At 39.4% G+C, this 22,737-nt stretch overlaps 1 protein-coding gene across 1 annotated transcript in view; it reads right to left on the bottom strand.

The window, feature by feature from the left end:
* Positions 1 to 22,737, bottom strand: part of KDM6A (lysine (K)-specific demethylase 6A) — a gene marked incomplete at its 3' end in the record, with an annotated part of 104,200 nt that overhangs the window by 51,638 nt on the left and 29,825 nt on the right. The window contains exons 3-4 of the mRNA XM_010183698.1: positions 12,148 to 12,206; positions 1,107 to 1,227 (exon numbers count right to left, since the gene is read on the bottom strand). Of these exons, the coding sequence (XP_010182000.1) occupies positions 1,107 to 1,145 (39 nt within the window). The remainder of the gene's footprint in view (positions 1 to 1,106; positions 1,228 to 12,147; positions 12,207 to 22,737) is intronic.

Below are 22,737 nucleotides of genomic sequence, written 5' to 3' on the forward strand. Positions count from 1 at the left end.
GAATTCTTTAAAAATAAAACCAAAATGTACTTCCTCAGGACTTCTTTTATTCCCTATGTATCATGACAGCTGATACTAAAACTGTGCCAAAGTATAAGGAAACAGAACTGCCCAACCTTGGACACAATCCCTTTCCAAACACAGTGATCTATCTCTACCTCCCCTTGCTCTCTTTTGCTATTCAATGCACTCAACCTTTCCTACTGTTATGCAGGGATCATCCTCTCTAACCACAATGCCCAACTCCACCTGTCTCTGCAGGTGAAAGCTTGGACTCTGGAAAAAACAAAGCCTGATGAGGGAAGTGCTTCCCACTATTACAAATACTGAAAAGAAAAATTGAGAGTAACACTCTACTCTTTTAAGTCTTGGGGTAATACGATTCTGATAGCCTCACAAATACAACTTCCAGGAAAACAATCTGCCAGGAAAAAGAAGCCACAGGACTCTTGGAAACAAAACATTTAATGTTTTAAGTAGTTCTAGGAGAGATTAATAACCAGAAATGTGTTTACAAGTTACACTTAATTACAAATTACAAAACTGTCAACCCTGCAGGTGTTTTCCCAGCACATGAAACTCTGTTAAAGAACACTTCCTTTTTCCAAGACACACATACCAAAATTTAGAGGTTGAGAAGGAAAGAACTTGGGGATAGAACAGAAAATAGAAGGAGGAAAAATAAAGGGAAAAGATGTTCAATGGAGGGAGATAAAATGCCATACTAGAGGCTGAAAAAGAACACAAGCAGTAACAGAATTTAAAGGGGTACAGAAGAACCAAAGTACTGTATTAATACAAACCATTTCTAACTGATTAGCCAGAAACTGTTGCCTTAGAAGCTGACTCTCAAACCAAGAAATAAAAGAATTATTAACTGTAGAAAAGTGGGAATTAAATAGTTTTGCTGGGCTTTTCTGAGTATTCCTAGCACCGTCAAACCCTACCCTTACTCTGTCTTTAGACTAAGCTATTTCATACTGAAACACTTCTATTTCTGAACCAGGTAGTATTGAACTGCTATATGCTTACGCATTCCTTGCAGTTTCAAGATGCAACACAACTTGTAACAAATGTTAATTCCATTTGAAAGGACTTAAACCTACCTTTAAACTAGACTCATAGTCTGTGTTCACTTTGAACATAAGCCCAAGTCGCAAATGAATTTCCTTGGCTCGACAAAAGCTGGGATCAACATAAAGCGCCTCCTGAAATGCTTTAATTGCCCTGAAAGAAAAACACAGATTTAAAAAAATCATTTTTTATTGAAGTATTACTTAATTATCAATGTTATTTATATGACTAACAGAAAGTAGATAGAAAAGCACTGTTACAGAAGAATATGTCAGAATAATGGTTTACATGCAATGTTTTTGGTGCACGGCTTTGGATTCTTCAAGGACCGGGTAATTTTGTACGCCAGATACACTGATATATTTGATTGTCTAATCTTCTCAATCAATTTAGAGAAATTAATTTGCCACATGAAACACAGTAACGTATCTGCTATTTCAGAAAGGACGACTCAAGAACTAGTAACAAAATCTGTGCAACTTTAGAACAATACAGCGATCATTCGTATCACAGCCAACTGCTAGGCTGCTTTTGGTTCCAGGTAGAACAGACCCCCAAGAGCAGCAGCAGAACTAAAGGCCTAGAAGGAGAGATCAGGCACAACTCCTCCACTGCACCAACCTGCTCCGTTTTCCACTTTGTCTTCCCCTTTTTAGCACCAGCGCCTTGTAGGGACTCAGCTAAGACCTACTGCTCCAGTACCTTCTAGTCACTCAACTACCTCCAGGAAAACACAGCTATGAAAGCCTTCCACCTCCTCCCACTGTAATTTCCAATGTTACTTGCCATGTCGCTATTCCCATGACAGACAAAGCTGGCTCTGATTCTACTTCCTTACCCTTAAATCCTCTCTACACATGCCCCTGTTCATGATGGCGCTGTACCACATAAACTAAAAATGCTATGTAACAACTGTATCTTGAGAGTAGAAAAAACACAGTTCTAAACAGGACTGTTTTACCTCTCAGGCCAAGTACATAAAATCAGAAAGAAAGCTAAGAAGCTAAGACTCACTGTGTTAGCCCACTTGAGATTCAACAGAAGGTTAAAACAAAATACCTTCGCATACACCACTGCTTACAAAGACAGAAGCCAGAATCAGTCTCACTTAGGGCAGGAATCATGCACCTAGGCCAGGGAGCCCAGTCCCATTTGCTGTCATAAGTAACTCCAGACACTGATGGTAAGCAGGCAAATGACAGGCAAATCTGTGGGGAGAACTGTACCCACTGTGAAGCAGCACAGGGACACTGGACAGAAACTACCACAGCGCTGAAAATCACACACACTTAGGCAAATTGACTTCATTCCTACTCTTCAGGTGCAGTGTTATTTATATGGACAAAAGGTTAGCAGTTGCAATAGGAAAGTCAATAAAGTTCTTTCATAGACGTTTTTATTCACAAAACACATAAATCATTTTTTAACCCATCAGCAAAAACACTTTGGCTTTAAGATTCTTACAGGCTCTTTTCTCATTCTTGACGGCAAAGCAAACCAAAGGCACAGAACTTCCTCTAGACAACGCAACAAAATTGTACCTAAAGCATTATCTGACTTGTTCAAATAGAACTTAAGAGCAGATGGACTTAAAAAAAAGAATACATTTGTATTGTGGTACTGAAGCTTCTTCTGTTGCAATGTTTCAGAAATGCTTTCCTTACCTGGTACCCTACTTTTCTGCTTACACAAGGAAAATGAGCACATGAAGTCCAAAAGGGACAAACTTGCACCAGCTAAGCAGTCTGTCACAAACCATCTAAACTTCCCTAGAACAGTATGAGTGGTGAGGAATCGCGTACCTCCATATCTACACTGTTATGAAAAATCATAACAAACAAGCATCTATGTCTCGTAAGAGTATGTTCATCATCATCTACAAGGGCACCACTCAAACTGGAAGGCCAAAGACTGGGCTAATCACTAATACCAGCACATATTTTAAGCTATGCTTTTGTTATGCCCAAGTATAAATCTTATGACTGTATATTTGCATTTCTTCTCTTAACTCTAACATGGTACACAGTATGTTAGCCATTGATATTTAAAATCTATTAATCGCTTCTTGTTCAAAGGCAGTATCCTAAGTTCTAAAAACAAAGAAAACCAGTGTCTATGGTCCCTATTGAAGAGTAGGCAAAAATCAAGAGTAAAGACATTGCAATTTTATACCAGATGTGTGACTGTGACCATGCTCATATACACTTCGTGAACTTCACATTCTTCATATTTCAGCCAACTTCTTTGGTCAGAAAACAGTATTTCCATATATTCCCTATGCCATGTCTCAGTTGCAAAGATCACTGAAACATGGACTTCTAGAAAAGCTTAGGAGATATTGTAAAGGACAAAAATGTTTTTATAGTCTCTTGCTTAGCAAATAGGAAATATTATTCATTGCCACAGGTGAGCAAAAGAGTTGAAGCCACAAGTATAACAAATTACTTTTAAGGACAGTTTTGAAACTTAGTTTGAACATGTAATTTCACTCATTCAAAAGAACAAGAATGTTGTCTACCCCAGTTTTTCAGAGAAGCACAGCTCTTAAAAAGCAGTACATTATCATCATCAGCCAACATGAAAAGACTGCGTCATGTTGAGCACAGAACCCGCTCATCACAAGCCCAAAATGCACAAGGAGGAAGAAAATTTGTAGGACAAGACAACATTCCTCTAGACACAATCTATGCAGGAAGCAGCAGCATGCTTTTCAACACATTTTGATGGACACTTCGGAAAACATAATCAATCAAGTCAAAACAAAATTCTCTGTACCCTTTTCACCACTGTTGGAGTTACCAGGCTAACAGCTAAATAATAATATTCTAGCTGTACATTTCAGTTGTATTTGATTACTCCTAAAGTGATGGTTTCAGGAGGAATGGCAGAGATGCTTTAAAAGTATTATTTCCTTGAAAGGTTAAAAAATTCAAAGGAGCGTAGTCAGGGAGCAGTGATTGCTCCCATCCATTGCATTGATTTGGCAATGGAACGGACACACTGGTAGAGAGTTCGGTTTGAAAGTGTCTCCACTTAGACATTTTCTTTCCATTTCCAATATGTGATAGATTTACATTTAAGGATGAATTCATATGTACTAAAAATGTTAGGGAACTCCTGGGTCAGTGTCTTGCTTGCATCTTAAATTCTGTATCCTTGGATACAGAAGAGAATTCTGAAAGGTAACACAAATTTAAACTTGTAGTGAAGCATAATTACACCAGTAAATTAAGGCGACTATGTTCTAAGAATACACCAAATATTCCCCAAAGCAGCTTTTCTGACTAAAAATCAGATATTTTATCTTCTCCATTCAAGATACTGGCAGTGTCTTACTTAACTCTAGTGGTGTTAATTCTAAATTGATTATGCAATTTGTAGTTTTTCCAGGATGACAATCATGGATAATCACAAATACAAATTACTTCCACTACTTCTGTGAAAAAAGGCATCATCAAAATTTCACAAATAAAGGCAGCATTTTCAAAAATTTCTAGCAGCAGTAGACGTGCATGTCTAATTTGATAACTATAGCCTGATTTAAATAGTCAGTAGAATTTTCATAGACTAAACCACTCAAACTCTGGAAAGACATTTACTTATTAACTCTTACAAACAGATACGCAATTCTACACCACAGTTGAATTAATATTGATCTAATTTTGCCTATGAGAAACATTTAAACAAAATAGCAATGCATTCAAGATTACAGGACACGTCAAGAACATGGACTATGCTAAAAACTTCAGTACTGTTTTGGGGCTGTTTGTTTCCCAGTGCCATGTCCAGAGCTTCAGACTCAGTCCCTTACTACACCAATAGCAAAACATCTGCAACATCCCTGACATCCACTTCAGCTGTAAGTGCTCCATAATATTCAACACGGATGGCATCAGGGCTTGGTACAACATCAGAGGAAGTGGGAGCGAGAGGTGGAAAACAGGAGCAAGCGTTGTAGTAGCAAAGGGAAATGAGAGAGAACATGGCCCAGTGTTGGTAACTGCAGTCCCTCCTGGCCCATCTGTTTGCCTGAGTTGGGCCTTCTGGATCCAGCAGGAGCTTGATCCTCAATGCTGATCTTTGCTCTGAAACTCCACTAATCGCTTTTCCATCCTCTGCCCAAGCCTACACCCAGAAAGATACAGGTCTAGAGGGTCCAAGGCATCCAAGTTACTCAGATGTTTTCCCTCAAAGCTCTTCTATGGTTTGACCAAAACCAGAAGGGCAGATGCAACCTAATAGCTTGATGATCTGTCACATGTGTCGCACGACTTGGCTTAAGAGGCTAACAGCTTCCTTCAGAGATGATGGCACACAGCCTTCCTCAGCAGGTTGTTGGTCTCTACCATCAATTCACTGGCCTCATGCATGGAGCTTTTCATTTTAATCCTTCGGCAGACTAAACATACATTAGTCCAACAGATAAATCATCAAATGAAGGGCTGGGAGCACTCATACTGCAGAAATAAATGACAATCATCTAAATTCAGCAAGAGGCAACTTTCAGTTTGCTCTCTGAAGATACTGACAACCACCTGATAAGAAACAACACTTTGGTTGAGTCTAAAAGAACTATTTAAACTAAGTAATAAATTTCTCCAAGAATGGGAGCATTTCCACAAACAGGCAGGAAAGGCTATCTAACACTCAACAAAATGGGAAAGCAGGACTGGAAAACAGACATATGGAGGATGAAAAGCACCTCAGGGCTTACATTTTACACAGCACTGCTACAGTAATTCAGGAGAAACAAAAATGGCATGAATGTATCATCTCCAAATCAAGACTTCCAAAACCAACAGTGCAGCTATCTTTCTACCTACTCTTCTATACAAGAATGACTACAATTATGAAAGTGAAGAAAGGAGCTGAATAATAATTAATAGCAGAGCATAGTAAACATTTAGTGAACTCTCCTAAGACTTTTATTGGAAGTTTTTACTTGGATAGACTGTGAATAAAATCAGCTTTGAACTAGGAAAAATAATACAATAAAACAGCATTGATTTAACTGTTTAAAAGTTAACACTTGCAAATTTCAAACAAAAAACCATGAAAATCAGAATGAGCCTGCAAAATAAAGGAACACAACATTATTCTAATATATATCAAGAAAAATACTTGATGCAACTGGAGGGAAACTTTTTTTTTTAATCTTATCCTCTCTTAATTTTCTGGCCACCTATTCTAAGCCTCACATCAATTCATAGTCTCACTAATGAAAATAATGTGAGGCTATGATAGACATTTTTTTATTTCAAGCCCATAATCATAGCTTGAACATTTAAAAAAGTACCTATACAGCAGTAGTCAGGACACTGCAGTTTTATGAAATACTTCCAGGTTTTATATACAACTCCTCTGCCCATAGGATTGTAAGAGTTGAAAGGTAAAATATTTTGAGCAGTAGAGCCTTTAAACATCTCTTTGTAACAGCGGCAGAGAGTAGGGTTTTTCCCAGCATTAGCAGCTATTATGCATTTTCATCAATCCAAGAAGTGGTTTGATACACAGACATGGAAAGATAGGACAACATAAGAGAAAGTTAATTGCTGCTAGGTTAATGGTTAATTACAATTAGTATGTGTAGTCTAGATGTACATTCTGATTTTATATACCTAAAAAATACAAACACAGACTCAGCCACCTGAAGCCTGAGCAACATTTGACAAAGCAGTATTTGGATGTTTAAATTCTGCTCTCCTTATGAAAATAACTACAAGCACCAGACGAGCTGAAAGGACTCTGACAGAACTGGGAAAGAAGCACCAATGCAGATGTGCACCTTGAAGATCACAGGTAAGCAAGCCGTTTTTCCAATCTCAAATTAGATCCCTCCTGGACTTTCCACAGGAACTCCACAGACTGCCAATTACCAGCACAATGTCACTGTCAGCTGCGTGAATCTCAGCGCCTTTCATGCAAACCGCAACCACCGGACTATTTAATCAAATGCTGTGCACCTTCCACATGGCACAAACTGCTGCTACACATGGAGGCATGCAGAGCAGGCATCACATCTGATGAAGCAGTCCAGTGGTTGCTGTCTGCAGGACAGGTGGCGTGTTCCCACACAAGAGAAGGAGGTGGTTTGCATTCCAACACACCCCACTACCCACTTGACTACTCTCTGTGTGGAAGAGCTCAGTTCCTTGGATCTGCCAATCACTTGGCAGCTTGAGAACCAACTGAAGGATCTGGTCCTGCTAGAAAAATATATAACTATTCCCTCAAAGACAAAACTCACTGTTATTAACAGCTTACCTCTGAAAAAAACCAGATGTAAAAGAAGGGCAAAGAATGAACTTTGACAGCACAGGACTCTCCCACTTTCACAGGCAAAAAGCAACCACCATAAAACATTAGTTTCCTGGGTAGATGAATTAAGGTGTGCAATACTGAAGGCTGGCACATGAGACTACTGAAAAGAAGTTTATGCTCCACTGCAGACCTGGGTATTTTAAAACCAATTTAAACAGCTGCTTTACTATTTCAGGATGACTGTGAGAAGAGCAAACCTTCATTTTCTGGAAAAAGATGAAAGACAGCGACAGCCAGAGAGAGCAAGAGAGACACCAGAGTCCTTCAGCTCAAGCAAATGGTCCTGGGTGACTGTGCTAAAGTCATCTCGCAGGTGATGGTAAGTTTTGTGCGTTTTCCTATAGGTACGTGGAAAAGAATGCTCCTGCCTCACTGAGGCCTTCAAAAGACTTTGAGGAGAGAGGGGACTCTCGGGTGTCCGGAGGCCTGCACGGTGATCAAGGGATGAGATGCAGTACCACAGATAACTCGGGGCTGCCTTCAGCTGTTTGCCTGGCATTTGGAGGGTTGTGAAATTCAGCAGCAGCAGAGATGGGATGTAGAGGGACCGCTGAGTGCTTGTATTCTGGAGATGGGGGAGCTGCACTCTCCCAGTGGGCATTGCTCCTTCTTGTCATTGAATGTCTTTACCTGAGTTAGATGAGAATAATGAAAGACTGCAGCTGCCTTCTTGATGTAAAGATCTAATTCTGAATCGGAGTTAAAGAGGAGAAACTAGCTTTTTGTGCTGAACTCCTATGTCCATGTTTGAAGGAGTCAAACTTACGTCAACAGAAGAAATTCCAGTGTACGGAACACCCTGGCTTACAGAGATCACAGAAACACAGAATCTTAGGAGTTGGAAGAGACCTCGAAAGATCATCCAGTCCAACCCCCCTGCCAGAGCAGGATCACCTAGACTAGGTGACACACGAACGCATCCAGGCGGGTTTTGAATGTCTCCAGAGAAGGAGACTCCACAACCTCTCTGGGCAGCCTGGTCCAGTGCTCTGTAACCCTTACAGCAAAAAAGCTTTTCCTCATGTTCAGTTTGAACCTCCTATGTTCCAGCTTGCTCCCATTGCCCCTTGTCCTGTCATTGGCTGTCACTGAGAAGAGCCTGGCTCCTTCCTCCTGACACTCACCCTTTACAAATTTATAAACACGAATGAGGTCACCCTTCAGTCTCCTCTTCTCCAAGCTAAAGATGCCAGGATGGAGAAGTGCAAATAGACTGGGCTGGCTGTGAGGTTACTTGAAAGGAGCCAGAAGCAAGGATGGCAGTTCTAGATATTGCTTGTTACTGAACAGATGACAACAGGACTTCTGTTTTGGCAAGGATGGCCACAGAAGAATCAAAAAGTTCTAGTCAGAGATGACACACTTTCCTCAGGCAGTCTGCATCTTTAGCCATGGAGGTGAGGACAAGGGATCATCTCTTGCTTTGTCTTTGGCTTTTTTCAAGACTCTGTCCTGCAAAAGCATCAGTGCTGAAGGACTGAGTTTTACTTAACACTTAACTTCAACAGCTGATAATGAATCCTTTGTCAGAGGAGCCTCAGGGTGTGCTAACTGGGGCAATACGGGTGACTGACCTTGGTGACCTGTAAGGTGTTTCTGAGGACCAGTGTATCTTTCTCACACATACTGTCCAGCAATTTGCAAGGTAATGGTCACCGAAAACCCTGCAGGTGGCCTTGGAGCACCACAGTTGGTACACCAGGATCCAAAGAGGGTGTCAGAGCCAGTTGCAAGACAATTGCAGAGCTTGGACTCCATCTTTTTATCTTGGTGTAATTCAGCAGATAGACCAGCCAGCCTGAGAATCCTTACTGAAGTAAAATAAAAAAAATGGCATCCAAGCCACTGCACTTGGATGCAGCTGTTGCACAGAAGTGAAACACAGCCTTTGATGAACTACTGAAATTTAAACGTGTTCAATCTAAAAGACAACTAATGAGGATAGGAAATTATTCAAGTTACGTGAATATCTCAGCTATCTCTGTTCTACTGTTGTTCTGCCCTAATTGAGAAATGGAAACAGCAGCCATCCAACCACTTTACTTACTGCTTGATGATAAATAGTGTAAAAGAGCAGAGTACCTGCAAGACCTATTTTACTATACTTGATTCAACTTATGGAGCTAATCCCTTATGGCGTATTTTACTATAACAGTTGCATGGAATAGCTTTGGTCTGATGACACTATTGCATCGTTTGTATATATGCTGAGAAATCACACTTCTTACATGAATAGTCAAACAAAATCACCAATATAAAATGGTGTATCAGTCAAGATTTATACAGTTAAGGTAATGCTGTAATGCTGCTTTAGTATATGGAGAGGTGCACAATACTGAATTACAGTAAATTGCATGTGTCTTAGACCCAATCCAACCCTTTTTATGAAAGCTGGAAAACTTAAAAATAATGTAGAAATGTGAACAAGAATTCGAAAACTGACCTTATTCCTACTTCTGCCTTATTATCCCTGTTTATATGAGCCATGAAAAAACATCAAAGACTTCCTTACCCCTTCCTTTTTAGGACGACTAAGTACATGCCACTCATTAAAATCTGTGAATATCTAAAGTGGTGTGGAAAAAAAATATGTTCATGGATGAAGCACAATAGCTTAAACCACCTTAAATGGACTAGAGGTCTTTTCTACCTGCCCAAAATGTAGAGACTTGTGTACTCTATGAACATAAATAGATGGAATAGCTGGAGCAGGAAATAAGGCAGTTTGACCAGCATTTCACTCTGAAAGAAGCACGATTCTCTTTGCAATCTGCAAGAGGATTAAGATCTACAAAGAAGAACGTATCTACTGTAAATGACTTGCTTTCACATCCAAGTTTATTATTAAACACCCACAACCACACATCCCACTCCTCTTGCCCCCAAGAAAACATATGAAGGGTGGGGAGCACTCAAAAGGATTAAAAAAAAAAATGCACACAAAGGTGTTAAGATTTTATCTGCTCTAGATTTTCTTTCTCTAAAAATCCTACCCGATACTCTTAATGATACACAACTTCCTTAGTACCATACTTTAGTAGTATGAATGAAACGGCAAACACCATTATTCTACACAACCTTAACACAAAGCTCTTATGTGCAGTTAAAACATCTTCAGTTAAGGCATCAATTTCTACTCATGTTCTCGATAAGCTTAATTAAAGGCATGGAAGAAAATTCTGAATTAATTCAAAGCTCTGATTTACTAATATTTAGGCCTCGCAATCACCTGACTCTGTTGCTCCATCCACTCCAAGGTGCTAAATAGCACGATTCGCTGATGGCAAAAGTCTATGTTGAACAGATGGTCTTTAAAAAAAAATAAAAATCAACCACTCTAAATTTATCTACTTTGTCTTATTTATCTTACAGTTTTCTACCATTTTCACAGTGCAAATTGTAACAAGACACCTCTTGTAAGAAGAACTGGTGCACAACATACTCTTCAATGTTAAATAATGAAGCCAAGCCTGCATAAGAACAAGAACATTCTGATACTTGGTGAAATTCAACCAGGATTGATCACAATCTTAAAATGGTGGATTCTCATGTTTTCTGAAAACTTTTCTGTTCTTCTCTGGTTCATTAGAATGCAATAGAATTGCAGGCCACATACAATACATGGCATTAATTTCACCACTACCAATAAAGGAAGCAGTAAGTTGTAAGATCAAAAAAAAAAAAATCCAAGTTCTGAGCTCATGATTTAACCAACTTACGTTAATTTGAAGAACAGAAGCTTATTTACATTATCCTGATGAAAGCACACAGATATATAGAAACAATGGGGGTAGTGGGAGAGGGCACAGGGAGGAGAAATCCCACTTTATTGCTCCAAACTATCAGTCAGTAGTCACTTAGCAACTCCCTGCCTGCAGTCATGCTTAGTCCATGCTGGTAAAATAACACTTGTTTTGTTAACAGTTTCTATACTGAATGGAAAAAAAAGCACTGACCTAAACACTGCACCTTTCTGACTTTTTCCAACGACATGAACTATATCTCTGCAAGAATAAACCCCAAGGAAAGTTTGAGGACCTTTCAGTAGAACTCCAGTGACTGAGTTTTCATCATTCTTCTCTCATCACTGATAAAGCAAAATCAAAAGCAAAACCCCAACTGAAAACCAACCCCCACCATATCCAACAGCAGCCTCTTTCAGTTTCCAATTCCCTGCCAGAATTTACAACTCTTTCCAAATTTTTGCATCAGTTTTAAACTTTCTGATTCAAGTCTGAGTGTATTGCTTCTCACATCTAAAACTTTCACATTATACAGCTATATAAATATCACCAAATTACACACTAAATGAAAACCAGCCCACTTTGCCACTGCTTTTCCAAGAGAAAAGTAAAGCTTTTTGTAAACAGGCTTTCAAGCAAACACAGGCTACAGACCACCAAAACCAACAATTCACAAAAACCTGTCAAGTCGCACTGATCCACCCCCCTTGCTGTATCATATTTTAAGGAACTAAAATCTTTCTTCTGTGTTTTCCTTTTCAAGCAACTTCTGTGGTTGCCACAGGTATGTTACAGTAAAGTCAGATACGTGACCCACGACAGTATATCTTCAAACATAAAATCATAGAATTGTTAAGGCTGGAAATGACCTTTAAAAGTTCATGAAGTCCAACATTGTACCTATAATAAAAAAATAAACCATCATACACTCACATTGAACTGAAGTTGAAATATTCACCTACCAATAAAACACGCACAATACCGATACTGTTAGTTTATTCCAACTTACCATTGAAAGGCATTGTAATGGAAGTAGACCAAACCAAGGCCATATAAAAAGGCAGCATTCTGTAAAGGAAAGAAACAACATTTAAAACCCAGATAAGACAACCAACCAGACGCTGTAAGACTGAGCTTCTAGTATTTAACTCATCCTTCGACACTCCACTGCCATTATAAGATAAGGGTAATTAAATTTCACCTTAAACAGGAAGAACCAAAAAGAAGGAATGAAAAGACAGGTCAGATATTAAAAAAAAAGGTGATTCTGCACAAAATATTTTTTGAGAAATAGCAATAACAATAATATTCAAGTACTTCTGCATCAGAGAAACTGATGTGCTTTGCTCTACTTGTACAACAGCAAAGAAGAAAATGACAGAGTAGAGGTCTTTGACAATTTAATATAATAAAAAATGGTTTATGACTGAACACCATTTCATAGGTATAATAATTTATACTTACATAAAAGTAAACAAAGCTACAAGCTCTAATTTCGGTGTCTGGAGTAGAACATTAATTATATGAGTCTGAAAATATGCTTAAGGGAATTTCACTTTTCTGAATACCAAAAATACAGACCATCGGCTTCAAACCGCAGACAATCATATTTCTTCATCATTAATCAAATTTCTATTTCCCTACTTGGTGGAGGGGGGGGGGAGAAGAGGAAAAAAAAGAAGAAAAAAAAAAAGAACCATTCTCCTTCTAGAAACCCATTTCCTCCCTATTTTCTTTTCACAGAAAAGTATGATTTGCTTCTAAAGTTACATTACTAATGAATGTTTAACTTTCCAATTTTACAAATAAGTATTATATATTTCCTAAATTAGGAAAATAAACAAATTGCATTTTCTTTTTAGAAGTTACACCACAGCATAGTTGTTTTCTATTTAGTAGAGCTATTTCATTATTTATAGGAGACAACGCGCATGTGCTGCCTATGACTCATTTCTAGGCTTTTCTTACGTATAATTCTGGTTTTGAGAGACCAGGAATACATCCCAAAGGACACAAAGCTCTGGCACATGGAAAAGAGATGGAATTTCCATTGTCAAAGATTGTAGTTCAAGACAACTCCTCTTCCACTTGCACACACCTCTTCAACAAGTCAAATTTCTATGGAATTTCACAAAAGAAATCCTAGTTATGCCTTAAACCCAACCCAAATATAAGAGGTATAACTAAATCTCTCCTAGAAAATAACTGGTAACCAGAACACAATTCAAAGAGCAGCATTCATTGGAAACAGGACTCAATGTTACGATTTCATTATACTTCATTTGCATCTCCTAAATGCAAATTAAAACCAACGGAAATGCCAAAGATCTTCTCATGAATACAGTCGGATCACAGCTCCAGCAACGGATAGCTTCCAGGAAAATGCGGTGGCATGACCAGATAGTGCGGCAATCAGCACTGGAAGATGTTAACAGGGGAGTGAAGGGAGAAGTACATGAACAATAAAAGATGACACTTTAATACTACCATAAAACCACATTCCTGTTTAATTGAACAAAACCGCAACATGGACGTCATAAAGATAAAAGATCTCTAATTCCATACCCATGCATTTCCTGCTTTCCAAGCGTGCTCTGGCAATAACAGACTAGGAAAGAAGGCAAGCTCAAAAACTGAGCATACATAATGCCTTGATTTAAAAGTAATTTTAAATGGAGAAGACAGAAAAAGAGGTTTTCACGCGTGCAACATGGAAGCCTCCTAAATACAGCTCACACCTTGTCATGTTACTGTGCTCTGATCAGGCTCATTTGTAGAGCAGAACTTAACAAAACCGTCCAGCATTACCTCAGAGATCCACCAACTGCAAGCAAGACTACATCACTGTAAAGGCTGAGAGTAACAGTAGCAACAAAAAAAATCCTTCATCATCACACCACAAAATTCAAGCAAAAATATGCCAGACAACAAAAACCTCTTCAATCTTCAAATAATCCAATTTCCTCTTCTGACACCTATTAGAATTCACACTCCAAATGATTTACAAATTCAGAAAATTAATCTAGCTGCTATTTTTATCCTAAGGGTTAATAATAATCATAATCAACTTACAAGGCACAACAGGACCGAGACGCAGGTGGTATGTTCAAATGTAATTAATGCATCAGGTTTACATGAAGCTTTAAGGTTGTCCCCACTCCAGTAAAACACAAACCAACCATTACCTCTCCGTCCTTGTTCTGGGACTGGTTTTCCCATTTTCCTCTCATTCTCATTTGGTCTTACAAAGCATTTGAGATTGACCTTAAAAAACTGATAAGCTGCCACTGTCTTCTCAATAAAAAGCAGGACCAGTTTTAAGACTCTGTAATACTTTACTTCAAATGTAAAGGCACAAATTCTGAAATGTCAGTATGGTTCATGTTTATCTGTTCTGAAATGCTGCAGCTCTAACCATATATAACACCATAAGTACTGCTTGATGATTATTAGACTTCTCTTAATAAAAATTTAAAAATATATTTTATACTGCATTTGAACCTGGATGGGGCTTTCACAAGGACGAGAAATACTACAGTGTTTCAATGTCTGCAGTATTTTCCCACAAATAACTCAAGGCAAGATGCACATAAAGTCCATTACTTTAGCAACCAACTTTGCTGCCTGCATTGCAGAACACCACCAAGTTCAACATGCAGCCAAGTTTCTAGCGGCCACAGCCAGTATGAAAGGCCAAAACAGCTTAATGCACATCAGAAGCGGGATCATTACACAAAACTCTCATCTACAAAATGTCCTTTTTGTTAACATCACAAGATTCTGTGACTCTGTTTACCAGGAACACAACCCAGCTCAAGAGATCTGTTTTCAGCTGCCTGTGTCACTTTTATTTGGACAGGTTTATCACAAAAGATATCCATCCCATGACTTCGAGTAAAGATTGCTGTTGTAATTTAATCACTGCTATTCAGAGTCCTGACACAAACAGGTGGTGAGGTGGAACACAAGCCCACTTTTTTCCCTTCAAACATTTTTCAGTAAGAAGCAAAAAACAAAAATTCTCTTATTACAATCCTTTCCTTGAACTTCTTAACAACTCTTACAATTTCTGAAGTTCTCAAGCTAACAAAACTCATTCTCTGGCTACTAACTTCTAATGTAATTTTTATGTTATCAGATCTCTCTCTCTTCCCTAAAGTCTACAGTAAATTGAAAAAAAAGCTGCAAACTGAAACAGACTGTATCCTCAATTTGAAGCTGAATGTCTGCGTTTTTTCATTCTACAGTCACGCTATTAAGAAGCAGAGAAATTAGAAATGCTATTTTCATGCTGCTGTAATTTATATTTTCTAGAAATTATCAATAAAAGTGTTTCATACCAACCACTAGATGGCTCAAATACCTCTTTTCATTTTACATGCTTACACAATTTAAGAAGATTGTCCAGTCTATGCTGTGTATTCTGCTACTTACAAACACCGTTTTAATACTGAGCAACATTTCAATTATATTTTACAAAATGTATAAACCACAGTCTTTTATCAATAGGTAAATCAGAAAACAATAATCTGTATGTACCTTTTTATGTAACTAAGATGAATAAACACGTTGAACACTTTTCAGTCTTATTTGTTTTAAGCAATGAAGAAAAAAAAATACATTAACCAATGAGGAAAATTCCGGCTACCTCACAAACCTTCTGTATTAGTCCAAATAACTGGCTTATAGTCTCTTTGAAGCAGCAGATGGAAACAGACCCCAGCGTTTCATGTGCTCCGCTCTCCAGCCACTTCAGGCCAAGCTGACAACAAAGCCTTTTTCTTCAAGCAGGCAGCCAGAGCTTCTGGCAGAAAGACACCATACCAGACCACCACAGTTACACTTCAGGTATGAACATGAGGTCAGAAAAACGCACCTGTCCTGTGGGACAAGTGGCCAAACTGACACTCAGGCTTACAAACGGCCATCTCAGACTCTAGATATGTATAGCTACCACAGCTGAGTCAAGATATTTTTCACCAGTAACATACTTGATCTGCCACAAGTAGTTGAGACCCTGCCACTGACTCTAAACTTGTGTTTTACACATACAAGAATATACAAGTTATGCTTGCAAGTGAAAATCTGTTCAGTAGGTACTTCTAGAAAGTCAGAATACAAAAAGATGCTAAAGAGTCAAAGCAGCCTCAGGGCAGCATCCATCCAGGACCTTCCAACTTAAAAATGAGAAGGAACAGTGTCTGCCATAGTTGCGTAGCATTGCTGATTTAGAAAAATTCCCTAACACAGACTCTCACTTTTGCTGACACCATCATTTGCAGAGTACTACAGCCAACTGGATGCCAGAACTGATCTGAGTTATTAATATCCAGATAAAAAAAGGATTATTTTTAACTGGATCAGTTTCTTAGCCAAGTTCATTGTGTAGCCCCCCCCATAAACAACTGCAATAGCATAAATGAAAGAGTGGAATACAAGGAAAGTAATAGTGGAATACAAGGCTCCTTAAGCCTACATTGCTATCAACAAAATGCATATCAAACCTATAACTTTTCAACTAAAAAGAGTTAAACCCTAGATAAAAGATTTAAACATTAAAAAACAGCAACACTTTATTACCTCATAAGCCACATATAAATGTTTGACTTCAGAGAAATCAACTTCTGTGGGTCAGCACACAAAAAAAGCCATGAAATAACATCACAGCGTGCCTGCCAGCCTTCTCCAACCACATCCTTAACCAGTGAGAGACATATGCAAATGCACCCTTTCTTCTTTATAACTCTAAAGGGCCAGATGTAGGTAAAATAATCCCATGATTAACTTTTTAATGAAATAATATTTCACAGAATCACAGAATTATTGAAGCTGGAAAAGACCCCTGAGATCATCAAGTCCAGCCTATGACCGAACACCATCACATCGGTTAGACCATGGCACTAAGTGCCACATCCAGCCTTTCCTTCAACACCTCCAGAGACGCTGACTCCACCACCTCCCTGGGCAGTCCATTCCAATGCCTCATCACCCTCTTCACGAAAAAGTGCTTTCTAATACCCAGTCTAAACCTCCCCTGGCGTAGCTTCAGGCTATGCCCTCTTGTCCTGTCACAAGTTGCCTGGGAGAAGAGCCCAACCCCCACCTGACTACAACCTCCCTTCAGGTCCCCTCTGAGTCTCCTCTTCTCCAGGCTAAACAACCCCAGCTCCCTTAGCCTCTCATTAGAAGACTTTCCCTCTAGTCCCCTCACCAGCCTTGTTGCTCTCCTCTGGAACCACTCCAGCACCTCAATATCCTTCTTGAAGTGAGGGGGCCAGAACTGTACACAGTATTTGAGGTGAGGCCTCACCAGTGCTGAGTACAAAGGGAGAATTACATCGCTACTCCTGCTGGCCACACAGTTCCTGATACAGGCCAGGATGCTATTGGCCTTCCAGGCCACCTGGGCACACTGCTGGCTCATGTTCAATTGACTGCCAATCAGTGCTCCCAGGTCCCTCTCTGCTGGGGCGCTCTCCAGTCACTCTTCCCCCCCATCTGTAGTGCTGTAGGGGGTGTTATTGTGGCCGAAGTATGACCCTACACTTGGGTCTTTTTAAACCTCATAGCATTGGCCTCTGCCCATTGACCTACCCCTGTCCAGGTCCCTCTGCAGCCTCTTCCTACCCTCTGGCATATGGACACTCCTCCCGAGTTTGGATTTAGACAGAAATCAGAGTGTATCCCACCATACTACAAAATAGGAAAAAACCAAAACACCCCACAAAAAAGGAGAAACAAAGACCCATGCAGTTCCTTGGTAGAAGTCTGAAAGAAAACTATAGAAAAAAGATGAAGCTCAGCACCCTTAAGAGATCAATGTCTGTTTTTCATTTGCTTACTGTTACCAAGAATTAAAAAGCATTTGATAACATATTAAAATTCTTTCCAGTAGGATTTTGAACACCTCTTCCACAGGTGCCCAAGTTCCAATTGAACCTGCATTTCAGCCCACATCACACCAGGCTGCAGAAGATGCAAGTGGGCAGGGGTCACTGCTCCTCAGAAAACCTAACTAGGAAAACAAGGTTTCACAGTTTAGGTCACATCCTGTGGTCACAGGGTCTCTCAGCCACCTGTTCAAAGCAAAAGAACAGTTTTGGTGTTCAAATGTGTGAATATGTTTATTTGTTTATCTAAAAAAAAATGAAAGTTGGAGTTTTGACACTACGGTGCCTAATACTTCCTCCTGACACTACTCAGTATATAGTAACAACTCCATGGACTATATGTACCACATACAAAATTCCACTCAGGCTCCTGTGCATACAAATCCATATGCCTTTGGGAGCTGACAAGCTCTCACTGTTCCAGTCACAAAGATTCTGAGTGTTCAGGAGAAAGAGGGGAGGATTCAAATAAAATTTGTTTAGATTTGTACAAACATGAAAAAGATAGCTACCTATCTGCATGTTCTACACATTCCCAACACCTGCAAAAATCCTAAGATCCATGTAAGGGATGCACAACAAATTAATATCAGTAGTTTTGGCTTCTTCAAGAAATCTTATAGTACTTGGAAAATCATTAGGTTTATAAAGGATCCTTAATATACAGTTAATATACAACCTTCTTGCACAACCCTGCTTCTTGAGCAATAATCACAACAGTAAAAAAAAATGGCTACTGGGTGTGTGCCTGCATCCCAGCAGCCATGTGAAAGCAATTAATATCTAAAAGACATTATTCCTGTGACAAATATATTCTGACATATATAATAGATTAATAAATGTAACATCTTGGTAAATAACTACAAAGTACTTTCATCTTGTCTTTTAAGATGTTAATCTTTTCAGAGAGTAAGTGTTGCCAAAATACATCTACTACTTGTAGAAGAGAACTGGCTAGTGTATTAATGAAATAATTATTGAAAAATATTTTCCTTTTTGTTTGCATTCTTTCACAGAAAGTTCTGAAGGTGAAGCAGAAAAAAAAAAACAAAAAACCAAAAACCACCCAAACAAACAAAACCCCACAAAAAAACCCAAACAAAAGCCATTTAAAAAACCCCCAAAACTCCCAAGAAACAAACCCTCTAACACAGGGAAGGATGGAGCACATCAAGACAAGACTACCAGTGATTTATCAAAATCCACATGCAGTAACTAATTCAAGATACATTAAGAATTTCAAAACCCCTGGAATACTACACTGTGCCACAATCTCTTCATAGGGAGCACTTCAATATGAAAGACAAAATGATAAATCAACATTAAATAACTGAAAAATTGTTCAATGATATACATATATATACAGTTTTGTAAACTGGATATTCCTTTAGCCATAAGTAGGTTGAGGTCCTTGACAAAATGGAATACTGATCAACTAGCGAACTTCCTCAACTTCCTCATAAGAACAAAGGGCCAAGCAAATGTCTAAACAGTGATCGTTGCTATGGGTATCTGACTTACATGCCTTCCACCGAAGCTTATAAAATTTCACTTGATGTAAACATCTTCATTTTCCATTTGATACAAATATTTTCGATAATTTAAGTAACAGAAAACAATATTTTTCTGAAACAAATCAAGTGAGCAAAGGTGTTGTGTAACATACAAAGATTAAATTCACTTTGAAAGACATTTTATAGACACGGTTCATTTAACAAAATCTAATACCCTCCCTACAGATTCCCTGAATGCTGTTAACAACCACAGAGTTTCTGATTTATTTTGTATGATACATGATTTTAAAAAGAAACAACACAAATACCTGACCCCAAATAGAAAGCCGTATTTGAGATTGGATGCTTTATAACTAACCCAATTTGCCCAAGATTTGCACAAAAAATGGAGATGATCTCCCTGGAGATCCCCTAGTCCCATCATCTGTTCAAGGAAGGGCCAACTACAGCAGGTTTCCTCAGGACAACGTCCAGTTGGGTTTTGACAGCCTCCAAGAACAGAGGCTCCACAAAGTGCAAACTTGCTGAAGGTGAAGATGCTGACCCCCACTGGTCCACTACCAACTCCCGGGGTACGCCACTAGTGGCTGGCCTCCAGCTGGACCTCGTGATGTGGATCCCGATCCTTTGAGCCCACGTTAGCCAGTTTTCAATCTACCACACAGACCACTTACCTAGTCTGTACCTGGTGAGTTTGTCTATGTTAAGGCTTTCCACACTGTCCTCCATACTAAACAAAAAATATGCATAGCTCTGATCCTTTCCACCAAGCTAGTCCTTGTGTTGCAAATGACTGTCAAGTTCATCAAGCATAATTTCCCCTTCCATAAATCCATGTTGATTACTTCCAATGACTTGCTTATCCTGAGCGTGTTTGAAAAATTTCCATGATAATTTGCTCTATCACCTTCCCAAGGATGGAGGTGAGGCTGACTGGCCTGTAGTTCCCTGAATCCTCCTTCATGTCCTTCTTGAAGACAGGAGTAACAATTGCTTTCTTCAATGTCTCGGGAACCTTCTCTCCTATCACCACGACCTTTCTAGGATAACCAAGAGTGGTCTCACAGTGACATGGACGAGCTCCCTCTACACTCATTAAAGCACCCCACCAGGTCCCATAGACTTGTAGATATCCAGTCTGTTTAAATGTTCTGAAACTTCACCCTCCTCTACTGAGCGCAAGTCTTCCTGGGCCCAAATTTTCCCATTGGTCTCAAGAGTCTTAGAATCCCGAGGGCAAGTCATACCAGTAAAGATCAAGGTGAAGAGGGTCATTAAGTACCTCGGCCATTTCCATGTCATTTGTTACCTGCCCCATTCAGCAGCAGATTCACAAATTCTTTCGTCATCCTTTGGTGCTGATACACTTGGAGAAGCCCTTCTTGCTGCCCTTCACATTCCTCAACAAATTCAACTCCATGTGGGCTTTGGTTTTCCTTATGCGATCCCAGAATGCTTGGATTATGTCTCTATATTCCTCCTGAGTCACCTATCCTTGCTTGTAGCTCTTCTTTTTACGTCTGAGTTTTGTCAGGAGTACCTCGCTCATCCATGCAGGATTCCTTTCCTTTTTATCTAACTTCCTGCAAGTTGGGATGGATGATTCTTGAGCTCAGAGAAAGTTATTCTGGAAAACTGTCAAGCTCTCATGGATCCCTCTTTTCTCCAGAACCATATCCAAGGGATTATTCCAAGCTGATCTCTGAGCAGATTAAAGTCTCCTCTTCTACATGCAGGGTTTTGATTCTACTATTTGTCTCGTTCTCTTGCCTCAAGATCCTGGACTCCAGCATTTCACAGTCCCTGCAGCCAATATTGCCATCAGCCTCCACATTCACAACCAGTTCTTCCATATTTGCAAGCATGAGATGAGCAGACTGTCTCCCCTTGTTGTTTCCTCCAACAATTGTGTCAGTATATTGTCACTGATACACTCCAGAAACTTCCTGGATTGTTTGTACCCTATGGCATTGCCCTCCCAGCAGATACTGGGAAGGCCACCCCACTATTAGGATCAGCGTCTGCAAATGTAAGGCTTCTTCCAGCTGTCAGAAGAAGGCCTCATCTACTACTTCTTGACCAGGTTAGCAGACAACCACCACAAATCACCCATGTTGGTCACCCATGAATCCTGACCTTTCAACCAGTCTTTGAACTGGCTCCTCCACTGCCCAAAAGCAAGGCTCCATGCATTCTAGCTGTACTTTCACAAAGGACTTTTCCTCTCTCCTCACCTTCCCAGCCTGTCCTTCATAAAGAGCCTGTACTCATTCATTGCAACACTCCAGCTATCCGAGCTACCGCACTGCGTCTCTGTGATCCCACTGAGATCACAGCCCTGCAATTGCATGTGGACCCCTAACTCCTTCCATTTTGCCCCATGCTGCATCCATTAATGTAAAAGCACTTCAGAGAGCACTCATTTATGTTGATTTCCTAGATAAGAGATTCCCCATAATGCTGTCCTGTAGGCACTTCCTTAGTTTCTCTATACCCTTGAGGTGAGGCCACAATATTGACTGGCATAAGCAGATTAAACAGAGAGCAGTTCTTCTTAACCTCTGTTTTTCTGACGAGTACTGCTCTTACATCAGACCTAATTAAAGGATTTGGCTTTTCTCTTTTTTCCAGCTAGATACGCTGACCTAACAAAAACTATTAGATGTCACTACAGATGTTTTCAATCAAAGCACAGAAATTAAAGTCTGTTCATGTATACAAACAAGCATTACTGAAGCATATTTTTTTGGAAGATGACATTTAGACCGTTCATTGAAAAGTTCTACTCCCTTTTATGTGGTAAGTGATCATCACTATTTATACCCATCATCTTCAAAACATTTCATGCAATAGAATTGCTAGTACGGAATTTTACATTCTTGAATCACCATTTTTCCAACCCTTTCCAGCAAAGATAGGAATCCCACTGAGTTTACAAGTAGCCCCATTATTTCCCTGTCAGCTTCTCACTGCTGGAGAATCACTACTGTGTTGGAAAAAAGCCTTAATATCATTAATTACACAGCTGCTCTTTCTGAGGCACTCCACATAAAATGGGAGTGGACAAGCTGAATATACTAAGGCATGAATGACTACAAAGTGATTCCCAATACACACAAGCAATCAGTAAAAAAAATGGAAAACAATCACAAAAATTCAGTGGCAAAACTGTCTACGGTGGTTCCCTTGGAATCC

This window comes from Mesitornis unicolor, unplaced genomic scaffold (assembly GCF_000695765.1).
Source record: "Mesitornis unicolor isolate BGI_N332 unplaced genomic scaffold, ASM69576v1 scaffold14854, whole genome shotgun sequence".
NCBI lineage: Eukaryota > Metazoa > Chordata > Aves > Mesitornithiformes > Mesitornithidae > Mesitornis > Mesitornis unicolor.